This window comes from Eschrichtius robustus, chromosome 6 (genome assembly GCF_028021215.1).
Source record: "Eschrichtius robustus isolate mEscRob2 chromosome 6, mEscRob2.pri, whole genome shotgun sequence".
NCBI classification, from domain to species: domain Eukaryota; kingdom Metazoa; phylum Chordata; class Mammalia; order Artiodactyla; family Eschrichtiidae; genus Eschrichtius; species Eschrichtius robustus.
In genome coordinates this window covers 27,242,924-27,257,794 of record NC_090829.1, presented here as the reverse complement: position 1 = coordinate 27,257,794, position 14,871 = coordinate 27,242,924, and the positions used below count along the sequence as shown (strand labels likewise).

General features: G+C 34.6%; 1 protein-coding gene across 1 annotated transcript in view; it reads left to right on the top strand.

Annotated features, from left to right (window-relative positions):
- PLOD2 (procollagen-lysine,2-oxoglutarate 5-dioxygenase 2) overlaps window positions 1–14,871 on the top strand; it is a 106,878-nt gene that overhangs the window by 37,290 nt on the left and 54,717 nt on the right. Inside the window, exons 2-3 of the mRNA XM_068546058.1 lie at window positions 2,980–3,071; window positions 5,742–5,878. Of these exons, the coding sequence (XP_068402159.1) occupies window positions 2,980–3,071; window positions 5,742–5,878 (229 nt within the window). The remainder of the gene's footprint in view (window positions 1–2,979; window positions 3,072–5,741; window positions 5,879–14,871) is intronic.

The following is a 14,871-nucleotide window of genomic DNA, read 5'->3' as shown; positions in this document are numbered from 1 at the left end:
ACCATCTTAGACTGGTTTTGGTAGTGGTTGATGGGTACCCATTATTCAAGCCCATTTCTTCAATCATCTCACTTGATCCTTTTGGTTGTTGTGGGTGGATTGGGTACTAATTATAGTTGTTTAAATTATAATATTGTCTAGTTAGAAAATTTCTTCTGTCTATTCTGTTTTTCCTTTTACTTAGATGATTCAGATTGTTGAAAAGAGTTTTATATTGAATATTTTTCTGATTGGAAGATTAGGGATTGTGCATAAAGTTGAACTCTCTCTTTTTTTAATTGTAGGGCTTTCCAAACATTTATAAATGGAACCCACTTTTAATAGTCATCATACATGGGCAGTCTTATTTACTCTTTATCTTCTTCCTCCATTGTCTCCCATCTACCCCTAATAATTTTAAAACAAATCACAAACATTACTTCCTTTCATTGAGTAAATACTTTATTACTTGTCCCTAAATTATAAGAACTCTTTAAAAAATATCAATGCCATTAGCATGCTAAAACATTAGCAATAATTCTGTAATATTGACAAATACAAGTTAGTGTTCAGATTTTCCTAATTTTCTCATAAATACCCTTTTACAGTTGACTTTTCAGATCAGGACCCAAATAAAGGCCATGATGTATGTTTGGTTGAATTGTCTCAGTTCTGGTGATATGCTATAATAGTTTCCCTTTCCTTTTTTCTCTTTTGCCATTGATTCTGTAGATCAGTTGTCTTCTGTCCTTATATTTCTGATAAATTTGTGGTATAAATTTTAGTGGAATCTAAAGTATGTGTCAAATGTAGGTTAAATTTTTTGACACGCATACTTCATAGATGGTGAACAAGTTGGACTGTTGAACTGGTTGGCAAGAACTTGTGAGTGGTGCACGTCAGCACTTTCTTCTTTTACTTCCCCCAGTTGAGTAAGATTTATTTCTCATCACAGTCACCATAGTGAACAGCAGGTAAGAAGAAACAAAAGTTTCTACGTAATGTTATTGAACAGGCCTGCCTTTGACAGAATTACTTATTTATTACTTGGTTTTGCTTTTTTGTAATTAGCAACAGTACTGAAGCAACAGGAGTCCTTATTTGGCATAGGCTTGCCAGACACCGTCAGACTACATATTTTTAGGTTTGCCTTCTGAGTCATTAGATTCCATAACATTTCTGTCTACCCAAGGGTCTGGCCAACGTTACTTTTCTTTTTTTTTTTGAACGTCTTTATTGGAGTATACTTGCTTTACAATGGTGTGTTAGTTTGTGCTGTATAACAAAGTGAATCAGCTATATGTATACATATATTCCCATTACTTCTCCTATTAAGGATGATAAAATCCTTGCTGTTAATTTTGTACTGGAAATTATAAGTATAAAAATCTGTCCAGGCAAAATCTATAAACTTTTTTTGTGTAGAAAAAGTTAAGAAAGAAAGCTATCTTTAGTCATTTTATTACGCAGAAAAGAGACTTCAAAAGTATTCCTTTTACTCTTATGAAATAAAATCTTGTATTGCCTATTTCAAAATTTATTGTAAATGATAAATAGGTCAAGTTTTCTTAATTGATTAAGCCCTGTTTGAAACTTTACAAATGAAATTTTGTTTTTTAAAGAATAGTTAATTGAAAAAGTACTCTTAAAATATATTTGCTTCAGCCCTGACAGCTTTAATGAAAATGACTTTTATTTTTCCTTAAATATCTATTTCTCATAATGGTGAAAGTTATGTGAGAAATACATATTTCTAGAAAAATATCTACGAATGTTAATATTTATTTTCATGAAAATGTTTTCCTTTTTTTGGTTGACTTGTTTGAATTTCTTTCCTTATGTGTCTTACACTTATGTGTATTTTGTTTAAAGTATTTTCAAAATTTGATGATTACCTTGGGTTATATGAAATTGTTTTTAATTGATTCCTATAATATATTAATGCTATATATTTCATTTTCAATGATTGTCTACTGTTTAAGGGATACTTAACACTGTCTGACTTTTTTCATATTGGTAACAATCAAGTGAGAGTCAGATGATATAACTCGGTGCCTAGAATGTTAAAAAGATGTTAATTTTGTTTTCTTAGTCCTTTGGTCCTCCTATATCCTAAGGTTAAAAAAAAATGCCCTGGCTGCTAACCTTTGGCATTTTCTGATGCACTTGTTTCTTTTATGCATTTTTCCAACATGTCTTTTCCCGATAACCATTGTCCTTAATAGCTTCTACAGGTATTTTGAAATGACTCCTTAAATCTATCTACTTCTACTAAGAAGAGGTGTTTTGTTAGATTGAAAATAATAATTCATTATAAAATGGTGACTCAAAGCTGTATTTACCAGGGCAGTGCTGATTTTAGTTCCTTTTATTCTTTAAAGAAAAAACAAAGCACTGAAGGGGTGGTATAAATGTGGATTTTATAGACTTCCCATATACAAAAATTCATTGATAGGAGGAAAAAATTAAGATTCTCTTTCTAAATATTTGTTCCCAATTCATCATAATTTATTTTAAAAAATTAGGATCAGTCTCACGATTGGATATCTTCTTTTTGTACATGTGCTTTGAGGAATATAATGTGCTTTTGGACTCACTGATGTGTGTAATAAATCAGTGATGACTTATAGGTGACAGTGAACCTTGTTGATTAGATAACATTTAGGAGAGTTTGTCTTTACAGATAAGAACTTTGTGCATTTTATGGAAGTGTTTCTCTTAGTGTTGAAATCCTCTGTTGAGGGCATGCTTTACCTTAAAAATAAATGCACTTTTTTACCATTAAAATAATTCATTATTTGGCAGTCTGTCATTTGGCAGTAATATAACCAATTTTAATTGCCTAGTTTTTCAACAGCTCTTTGTTTAGCCTCATGTAGATGAACAAACCAGAACATTCCCATAGGTTTAATGAGGTCTCTAATCACTGCGGTGATCTGTAAAGTGTGAGGAGTTAGCCTCTTGGTAAACTGTCTTATGTTATTCCCCCTGTCTTTGCAGATAAATTATTAGTCATAACTGTAGCAACAAAAGAAAGTGATGGATTCCATCGATTTATGCAGTCAGCCAAATACTTCAATTATACTGTGAAGGTATGGTATCTCTTTTAATTCATGGAGATGTTAGAATATGTGGCGGAAGTACATTTTTCATAACAACAATAACAACCACAACATGACCTGCAATCCCCAGAAGGATGATGAAGTTGGGTTACATAATGGTCAGTTTACCTATAATTGGTTGTTTTAAAGATACGTTTTGGCCTTATTAATACTCTGCCACTCAGACAATAATTTCTTTATATTTGCTAATGCTTTGTGTAAACATGTTCTGTAAAACAACAGAAAAATGTATTTATACTTATATTTCTTTTGGGGGATCATGTACAGGTACAACATAATAAGATTTGACAGTAATTTTTTTCACTTACTTTGAAGAATTTTTTTCTGTAATGGGTTTGTCTACCCTGAGAATTGGAAACATTACTGTGAAGGAGATACCTTTTCTGTTCCAGTATTGAGAGGTGCTTTTCCTGTTTTTTTGTTTGTTTGTTTCAGAGGAATTTAATAACATTATAAAAGTATAAAAGGGTTTTAGAAGACTTATCTCCAGGGAAATAGCTCACTGATAAATGATCAGAGGAAACCTGGGGTATTTGGTAGGACTAGTAAACTGAGCTGTGAAAGGCCTGCCTTTAAAAAAAAAAACAAACAAAAAAACTTATTTATTTTCTAATAGAAATTAGGCTATGTCATCCAGGTCTTTTTCACATGCAGAGGAGAATAGGGAAATATCCCAGGTAGGAAAACAAATAAACTTAGTACATTTACAAAACAAAACAGCAAAACAAAGAAAAAAAAGGGAGAGAAAAATTGCTTTTTTGCCTAGGGAAAAACTGAGCTGTTTCAGAATGTAATGCACAAAAAAGGTAATATTTGCGACCTAGCCACTGGAAGACTAGGTACAGATGTTAATATAGAATAACTATTAAAGAGGCTAACTTTGCTAGAAAAGAGATGTAGATGTTTAATGTAGGAAATGAGAAATATGTTAGAGAAGTTTGTTAGAAGGGAAATATTGTAGTATGCATTGATAGGGGGCAATATGAAAGAAAAATCAGGGTAAAATCATGCTGAAATCCAATGAGGGGCATCTCAAGGGGAGAGTGTGGAATATTTTTTACATGTGAGGCACTGTGTTAGGACCTTCATATATGGTATGCTGTTGATTCGTTGTATAAACCATGTAAGGTAGGTATTACTTTACTTATTAGTGAGGAAAACTTGCTCCAGGGTATGCACCTGTAAGGCGTCAAATGTTGGACCCCAGCCCCGTTTGACTCTCTGGAGTTTTTGATCCTCCTGCTGTCTTTCCATTGTGAAATGCAGTGGTTCTCAAAGTGTGGACCCAGACCACCAGCATCAGCATCATCTGGGAAACAGGAATGAGGATTCTTAGGCGCACCCTCACTTACTGAATCGCAGACCCTGGGAGAAGGGACCAGTAGTCTGTGTTTTAACGAACCCTCCACGTGATTCTGATGCATACCAAAGTTAGACACACGGATGCTGTGGATAGAAAACAGAGACTAGAGCTTAATCAACACATGCTGCACAGAGTAGGCGCTCAGAAGCCCTTAGGTCTGGTATGACTGCAATATTGGAGAAGTCCAGAAGGGTTGTAGAACAGAAGTGTAACAAATCTTAGGGCCAGAGGAGGTCACTTAGGGCAAAAACAAATAATTCTATTAGACTAGCCCCTGTATGAATCCAGATGCCTGCCACAGTTTGAGTTAACATTTATCCGTTCAGTATAAGTAGTGATGAAGTGCTCACTAGAGATTTGAGGCTGGGAACCCCACGAGCTCTTGTATTTGGCTCAATGTTAAGTAAATTTGGAACTAATAATATTTATTTTCTAAATTAATTTGATCTTTTTCTTTGTATTTATTCTTAATTTCATTCCCCCTGAATTTCACAAATCTTTTAGTAGATCCTTATTTTGGGAACTTCAGACTTTGTTTTGGTGAAACTAAGATACAAGGCGTGTGTGTATGGTGGAAGGGGGCATAGACCTGCTTCCTGCTCCCTCACAGCCAGGTGAGTCAGCAGGCATATGATTCAGGAGGCAGCTGCTGAGGCTAAGCAAACAAGAGCCGAGAATGGCTGCAGACGTAGCTCTGAGTAATTGTGCTTAGGCGATTTCTTGTATTGATAAATTATTAAACTTTTGAGGGTAACCTAAGCTTAAGATTTTTAAGGTAAAGAAGGTGACATTTGACGTGATGCCCTCTGTGTTTCCCTGGACAACCCATTTGGTTTCAGCAGGAAAATCGCTTAAGGGCCCCGGCCAGGAATCACTGAGTTTCCAGGGCTCCCAACGTTCATCAGACAGATTTCCTGCCAGATTGAAAAGTGTTATGGAAAGTTTCTTCATTTTCTTTTTCACTTCAGTCTGAATAAAGAGAAATAGGATGTGAGAAATAATTTCTGGGGCTTCCCCTACCAACCCCCAGCTTCCTTGGATTAGACTTCACTTTTGAAATGGTAAAATTAGGAATGGCATTTTACAGGGTAAATACTATTGAAGAATTATGACCTAACCTAGGCATCAAATTTTTTTCTGTTTAGCATCATGACTTAGTGTAACATTTAAAGATTGATACTGTGTTATACTGTACAAGTTGCTGGTGACTTCCAGTTTTTATAATCCTATCATAATCTGAGTTTTGCCCAGGGATGAAATGTTGATTTCATTTATAGGTCCTTGGTCAAGGAAAGGAGTGGAGAGGTGGTGATGGAATTAATACTATTGGAGGGGGCCAAAAAGTGAGATTGATGAAAGAAGTCATGGAACATTATGCCAGTCAAGAGGATCTGGTTGTCTTGTTTACTGAATGGTAAGAGAAAGAACCTGTGGCTTTCTAAGTCTGTATTAAATTATTTTAAAAGAGTTGAAATTCGTATTTGTAGATTATATATTAAATTATTTTATTCACATGGGATCATTGTTTTAAAAAGTAGATTTTACTCACAATTATAAAACCATGGTCTGACGTAGTTATGTAATATGATCAAATTTGATGAGTTACCATAAACACCAATGGGAAAACAGGGCATGAGCTAAAATTTTTGTGAAATTCATGTTTTAATCCTCACTTGAGATGGAATAAAGATCATATTGAATTTTTCTATTGAGAGAGCAACTCAATGGATTCTGGTTGTCTGGGAGACAATACATCATGTAAGTTATAAGTGAGAAATAAAAAAGCCTATGTTTAATAATAAAGAAAAACCTTTCTCATCTGTAAATATCTTTTCTTCTACTAAATTTGGAGTGTTCACTGTGTTTCCATCTTCTTCTCACATGTTTTTAATAACATCAAGTTGTCATGAGCCATTATTGGTTGCCACCTTCTTTCTTCCATTTTCTCTACATTCTTTTTTTTTAAAACTTTTTTTTTTTTGGCCATGCGGAGTGTGGGATCTTACTTCCCTGACCAGGGATTGAACCCACGTCCCCTGCAATGGAAGCGTGGAGTCTTAACCACTGGACCGCCAGGGAAGTCCCTCTACATTCCTTTTTATTTTTATTTTTTGGTCATTGGTCATCATTTTAAATCCCTTTGCATTTTCCTCTTTAACTTAGGAAAGTTATTTTATATCTCTCCCTCAATTTGAAAATCCAAAACCACAGATTATTACAGATGAAAGTAAGAACAATGCTTTTATGCAAATGTTAAATAAAGGCAGAAATTTTGAAATGAAATGGACATACTGAAGTCTTGGTGCCATCAACACTTACAGGTTTTGAAAGGGTTCATATACTTGCATCTTTAGAATTTCTCTGCTGTCTCCTGGGAAAAAATAAAGTTCTGCTTATAGTTATTTATTCTTGCAACATGAGGTGTGGTATAGATGGTGTTAGCTTGTGTACTGAGAATTTTTCTACAGAATCTATTATTATGTATTTTTTTACCCTTAGAAAAAAGAGCAGGAAGTTGATAATAAACGGTTTAGATTAAATATTGAGTATGTTTGGGTTAAAATTACCATGGATTTTAAACAACCATTTTGGTCAGCTTGAACTTGCCACACCTATGTTTTGACTTTGACTTTGACTTTGGGGCAAATTCTCCTTGTAGAAGTTACCACATATGAGCCAGTAATAGTTTTGGATTCCCAAACCTCTTTCTGCATTTTAGGAAGAACTCCTTTTCCTCTCCCTTTTCTCTCCTATCAGGCTGCCTCTCCCCACTATCCCCCATCTGAGATTTAGGCTTGGAAGAAACTGGTTTAATAAGGGGCCAATTTGTTTCTAATAAGAAAAGGGACACTGTGAGATATCTGAAGACTGCTTGAGGTTGCATTTGTTTATTTAGATGATACTTTAAGATCCAGTGTGACAGAAAAGACAACAATAAAATTTTAATGGACGGTCCAGTGTGTGCCAGACACTGTTAGTATTTGGGATTTATCAGTGAACCAAAGATAAAATTTCTTGACAACTCCCTCTCTGAGAACGGCCAGCTAACCGAAAACATGCAGGCCCAACTCAGCCAAGCCCTTGTCTAGGAAGAAGCATTAACATTTTCTCTTGTCATTCCCACCTGCCTTATCTGTCCTACTGGAGGAACCTAGGGATAATGAATAAGTAACCAAGATAAAGAAGGATGGACAACTGGTGCCACTTTAGAGCTCTTTTCTCTTCTTTTTTTTTTTTTTTTAAAAGTACTGTGTACAAGTGATCAATACAGTAGAAATTGTGGGTAATCCAAGGTCTGGGAGAAATGAATTAGACTGTAAATTATTTGAAATAGGAAAACCATTTTGCAACAATATTGCTAATCTCCTAATTAAGCTTACCTCTGGTTAAGGCTACAGTTCAGAATTTATTATAATTTTAATATATCAAACAAATTCCTACTTACATGATTTTTTTAAAGGACAGTTTAACTGTACTAATTAGTTTTATGGAAGCATAGGTTACTACTATATGAAAAAAATACCAAGATTTATGTACTTAATAGTTTAAATAGTATTTTTTTAAAAAAAACAGCTTTGTTGAGGTAGAAGTTATATACTGTGACACACTTATTTTAAGTGAAAAATTCAATAATTTTTATTAAATTTACAGAGTCATGCAGTTATCTTCACTATTCAATTTTAGAACATTTCCAATAACCCACAGTGATTCCTGTGCTCATTTAGATAGGCTTTTGTGAATTAATTTGGAAGCAATCTTATAATATCATTTCCATGGGATTATGTGTTCTAAACTGACTTTTGGATGAACGTTTAAAATTAGAGACTGGGTGTTTATAAATATACTCTGTAAGTTAAGATTTATCATGTTTATTTCAGATAAAAATAAATATTTTGCAAGGGTTTGGGTTCTACTTAAAACAAAATGAAAACTGAAGCTCTCCATATGAGAAAGTACCACAGACTTTTTTTCAAGTTATTTCATACTGCAGTGTGTGTGCGCGCACGCGCGCGTGCATGTGTGTTTTATTGCAATTAAAAAAGTTTGTAAAGTTGACAATCTCCCTTTGATTAGAACAACCACTAGTAAATATAATGGATTTAATGACTTTAATGGACAAAGCGTGATGAGTTCTTTTGAAATAGGCTCATAAAGATTTTGGGGACAAATATTGTAACATGATAGCTGAAGATTCCCTATGGATTAAAATTATAATGATTTTATAATTCACCTTGGTCAAGGTAGCTGAACATTTTGAATTTATAATAAGGCACTTTGCATTACTTTTAGAATTACCTAGTAAAACATGTATTTCTTTTAGTCTAGTCACATTGAAGACATATGGTCAGACCTAATTATTATTACACAGTGGGCAGTTTTTTATGTTTTTTTTTTTAAGGATAATATGTAGGCCAATATGTAACGAAAGGTGTTTTAAGTTATTGTGAGTAAATTCGATACATACTGAATATTCCCACAAACTTGTTCTGTGCTGGGTACAGTAAAACATAAACCAGCAGAGTCCAGACCTTGAAGTAAGTATGTTGTAGAATACTTTTGAGTATCAGATAAATAATAAAAACTTTGGTCATTTGTTTTATTCATTTTCTTTTAGGCTAAAGAAAATTCTTTAGAATAAAAGTAGTTAGAAATACAGTTGGTGTAATTATTTGAGTTTGAATTTGGATGGAGCAGAAATTTATATTTTTTTGGTGGCACTGAATGTAACACCATTAAACAGAATACAGATGTGCTTTGTTTTGAAAGACTCCCAATATATGAAATAATTGAAAGACGTATTTGGTGGTGGTTCTTGGCCTCACCAAAAGGAGTATTTCCTCTCTGAAAATACCTACCCAAGGATTTTGATATATAGCAACTCCCCAGTTCATTAAAGTATTTGTTTAAAGATGACTAGCTCTATGACTTTGAGGTAAGATAAGGGAATTGACTTTGCAATTTATAGCCTCTTGCTAACTAATGATAGCAGTAAGGTAGACTGAATTAAAAAAAAACTAGAATGGTAGTCAATGTCACAATATAAAAATAAAGTTGATATTGAATTAAAATGAATATAAAGTAAAGCTGATATTATAGTAGTTTTCTAGGTGGCTGTGTTCTGGGAGATTGATCCAGCAAACACTGGTTGAAAATTGAGGGATAGTCTTAGTTACAGAAATCTTTGCTGTTAGTGTATATGCCTCATCTCACTTTGATTGTATATTGCTAGCTTTTTGTTCATGTTGAATTGTAATTGTTTTTATGCTTCAGACAGTGAAGCTTAGAGCTGTACCTGATTTACATATTGTCAGGGTAAATAACAAGGAATCAATAAATACTGGGTAACAGTATATTGCATTAAAAGACGGAGAAACATCTTGCAAGAGGCAGAAATATGGTGGATGTTTTGAAACTATTTTTAAAGATTTTTTTCTTCATTCATTTGGAGTAATAAAGTGACTTAAAGGCAGGAAAGCATCCATATTTTCTAAATCTCAAAGATAGAAATTACGTTAAAAATTGATTTTTGATTAGAAACAATGAAAATGCTGCTGCTGCTGCTGCTTTTGATCTTTCCCATGTCAACCAGTGTTTGTTTCTTTTAACTTCTAATTAAGTATTAGAAGTGACATCAGTGAGCATATTTTTCACTTTGCATTCAGAATACATGTCTTGAGCAGAAGCTTTGACCCAGGTATTGAACTTAACACTATAGAAAAAGAGATCGACACAGATCCGACCCTCAAGGAATTCTCGTATTGTACTAATTCTGCAAACAAAACTGAACCAACCTAATTTAGAAGAAAAATGTGCGTCTTCAAAAAAAACTTGAATGTTGGCATAATCTCTTTAGAATCATTTACCTTTAGAAAATTGTGAAAGATTATGTTTTATTTGATCATTTTGCTAATTGTTTGTGAAAGTATTTTTATGATTTTGTTGTTATTAAGAAGTATAATTTATATGTATTAATTCTACAGGGGACCAGATCCTATCTTATTTTATTCTATGAAATAAACATTTTATACCTCTCATAATTTAGGTTACATTCCCAGTATGCCTACATTTTGTATTGTCTTACATAGTTTATACAGAAGGCAGAGTGAAAATTTTCTAAAAGCAAAGCTTTTTAAGAATGATGGCTAAAATTTTAACTAACTATATGGCAGATTTATTTGATGGACTTCTTTTTGGCAGTGAGGACAGTTTAAGTGTGCAGAGACAAATAACCTAGTCATTAGTGATGGACAACATTTCATTAGTATGAAGGAAAGCCAAAACACATCAGTTTTCAGTTTCTATACTGCTTTTTAATTTTTTTCCTTTTTTTTGAAGGAAAGGTTGAAATCTTTAGCTGACACTTAGACATATGCAGTGCCTTCAGGTGCCTCCATGATAGTGTGAAGTATGATTAGGAATTATGTAGGAAATGAATGACATTTTTTAAAATTGTTCGAATGTTCTTATCAGTGTTTACTGAGCATATTAGTGGGTATGTTGAAATAAGGAAGAAGCAGATTGTATACAAAAGAAACATTGGTTGTTTATATATATCTAGATAAATGGTACTAATTTGTCTACTTTCTGTGTGTGTATGTGTATATATATATATATAATTTTTCCCCCAAACCAGATTATCTACTCCTTGAATCTTGGTTTTTTTGAGTAAACATATATTAAACATCTGTTATTGTGTAAAATATGGTGCTAGCTGCTGTGGCTGGATCAGGGAGGTGACTGGGACAGAAATTTTGCCCTCTGGATACATTTTTCTATCCATAGGTTTGTATACGTTGTATCTGGCATGCTGTAGCTACATCCTAATAAGTGCTGGGGATTAAAAAAAAGCTTCTTGATTTCTTCATTGATTCAATGAACATTTATGGTGCACCAAATAGTTACCAGATTTGAAAGTTCTAGTGTTGCAGAGATAAGTTTAACTATCATTTAAAATTAGAGGGAGATTCTCATCTCACCATTTATTTTACGATAAAGAGACGGATCCAGAAACACCAAGTGATAATGACAGGTAGCTAGCAGCTCGAGCAGTCTGAGGTCTTTGCCATGTTCTCTCCTTGGCTGCCCTCTCCGTTAGTGTTACTCCAGCACAAGGCTACTCTCAGGAAACTGTCTGGAGAGAATGACCCTCCACCTAGCCAGTGTCCTCATTTGACTCCTACCTCTGCCCAGCCTCAGTAAAAATTCTATATTCAGGAAATGAAATTATATACCATTTGGAGGAAAACTCCCCCAAGTAATAGTTTTTAAAATAGAACCCACTTTATCCAAACTAATTAACTCCTTCCCCTTCCTTCAAAATTTCTACAATAAATTTAATCATTTCCATTGTGATTTCATTGTAATCTATTCTGCAAGTTCAGTTGGGTGGACATTTTCAACTGCTTTTTCCTTTAGGTGGGGGGTGGGGTGGGGAGAGTGGTTCCATAATATTGGTTTGTGGCATTAATTAGCTATGAAAATATAGATATGTGTTTAAGGTGAAGACATGAAGGACCTAGAGTCTGTCATACAGAGGGAAGTAAGTCAGAAAGAGAAGAACAAACACCGTATGCTAACACATATATATGGAATCTAAAAAAAAAAAAAAAAAAAAAGGCTCTGAAGAACCTAGGGGCAGGACAGGAGTAAAGATGCAGCTGTAGAGAATGGACTTGAGGACACGGGGAGGGGAAGGGTAAGCTGGGACGAAGTGAGAGAGTGGCATGGACATAGATACACTACCAAATGTAAAATAGATAGCTAGTGGGAAGCAGCTGCATAGCACAGGGAGATCAGCTCGGTGCTTTGTGACCACCTAGAGGGCTGGGATAGGGAAGGTGGGAGGGAGACACAAGAAGGAGGAGATATGGGGATATATGTATATGTATAACCGATTCACTTTGTTATAAAGCAGAAACTAACACACCATTGAAAAGCAATTATACTCCAATAAAGATGTATAAAAAAAAATACAGAATTATCAGGTGTGTTGCTACTTGCTTGCTTCAGTTTCATTAGCTTTTAAGCTTTTAAACACTAGCTGCTAATAGTTTGGGTGATTATAACTTTTGGCTTAAGTTTATATCAGTGGGGAGGAACAAATAAATAAGATTAGGGAACACTTCTGATGCTTTCTTCTCTGGCTCCCCAGTAGGGGGAACATACAGACGAATAAAGTCATGGATCTGAAGGAAGACCATGCAGTCTAGTATAAACAGGCAATCCCAGCATGAAGAGTAGAAGATAAAACATTCTGTGAAAAAGGAGAGGAAAAGAGCGGTGGAGGTTAAGAGGAAGGAAACGATCTTTTACATTTATGCTGCTCAAGTAGAGGTTTGTAGAGGAGGTGACCTTTGAAATGGGCCTTGAGGGTGAGTGGTTTGGACATGATTGGCAAAAGACGTGCTAAGCAGATGAAACGTCATGATTAAAGATATGGAGGACAGATCAAATAATTCAGTGTGACTTCAGAACAGGTTATTTAATGGAACGTTATTAGTGTGAGGCTGATTCATTTAGATTTTATTTTACAGGCCAGGGTTTGGTAAACTATGGACTGGCCCAGGCTCTTTTCTGTAAATAGTTTTATTGGAGCACAGCTATGCTCAATTATTTGCATATTGCCTATGGCTGCTTTGTACCACAATGGCAGAGTTGAGTCATTCAGCAGAGACCATATTGCCCTCAAAGCCTAAGGTCTTTTCTGTGAAAGGCTAGATAGTAAATATTTGCTGAGTCCTGCTTTAGACCACAGTGGAGAACACCGATTCAGTCAGGGGACTGGCACAGAATAGTTTTCAGGAGAGTTTCTCAGACAGTCCTTGTTGGAAGTGGGGAGGAAGGTGGGTGATGTGGAGGCTTGTTTGTAGGGTGTTTGAATTAGTGACTTCTAGTGGGAGTGGAGAGGCTTTAAATTCTAAGTAGATTAAGTAGATAGAATCAATGGGATCTGGAAAAAGATTTGATGAGAGAAGCCTTGGAAAGGGAGGAGGCAAGGCTGAATGAAAGATTTTCAGCTTGGGTGCCTCTATGGTTGCTGGTGCCACAGAAACAGGGAACACAGAAGGACAAACACTTGTAAAAGTTTCAGTGACCTGTTAGAGAAAGAACACTGACGTGTCTGCTAGAGGACTCAATATGACCACATGAGGTTTCCACCTTATGGTTTTTGCAGGACCCAGGAATATTTACCACAGTTAGCTGTGGAAAGTTTTATTTTATTCTTCATTTTTAAATGGACTGATTTACTATGAGAATTATTTTTATGACTGTTGTGCATTTTTTAGAAAGTTTGAGCTTTTAGGTTGTTGTGGCTAAAATAATTCTAAGTAGAAAACCTTTCTTGCTCTCTGAAAAGTTAAATCGGTTCAAAGAACTTTCCTGAAGTACTTAAACACAGAAACAACAATGCTACTAGAAGAAAAGGGGAACATTTCAGCAACCTTCAATTTTTATTCAAAGTCAAATCCTCATTTGAATTACATGAAGATAATTTTTGCCTTTTACGTTTTGCTTTACAGGAATTGCTTTTTGTTTATAAAGGTAATGCCTGCTTATAAAATACTAAATTATAAGAGCACAAGTTGCTAACACTCCTCCTTCTCAAGCTACTGACGTCTGCTAATAGTTTGAGCTATACTGTGGAGATACTATATCCTTCGCTGGGATTACAAAGACAAAACAATCACTTTGCCAACTGTGCATTTATAGCTTTGAATATATGATGCTACCTACAAAATATCTGAATCAATTTGGTCCAAGTCTCCAATCATATGATTCTCTGACATAATGAACTCTCTTCATCCATCTCTCCAGACAATGTGTTGGTGTTCCTCTGCAACTTGCCAGGCAGTCTCTGCCTCAGAGGGTTTGCTGTACTTGCCTCACCGCTCGTGGCTCACTTACACGTAAAACTGGTCTTATTTCCTAATCTTCAATATTAAAAAAAAATTATATCGGTGACTAGTAGTCTTGAGGAAAATACCCCTGTTAGAAGAGATAGGATTATCCTAGGAGACAAAAATCTAAAGTGATCATACGATGAAATCAGTTGTACTTATAAGAAAAAAAGGAAGTTGATGTATTTATGTAAATATCATTTTGTGAAGTCAGATTAATTCAGTTTTGTAAATAAACAGGGAGGGAAGAGTTGGCTTGAGGTTTTAGTCAGAACAAATTTATTCTGATTTAAAATTTATCTTAAAATGTATGTGTATTTGGCTAAAAATGAAGTTGTTTAAAACTACAGACTGGTGTAAACTTAAAAGTGAGTTTTTCTCCTACCTCTTGTTTCCTCAGTCCCTTTCCTATAGTAGCAATAATGTTAATTTTGTTAACTTTTTTGAGAGATTATAATGTGTCAAGTATTGTTCTTAATTTTTTATTTTTAACAATAACTTGATGAGA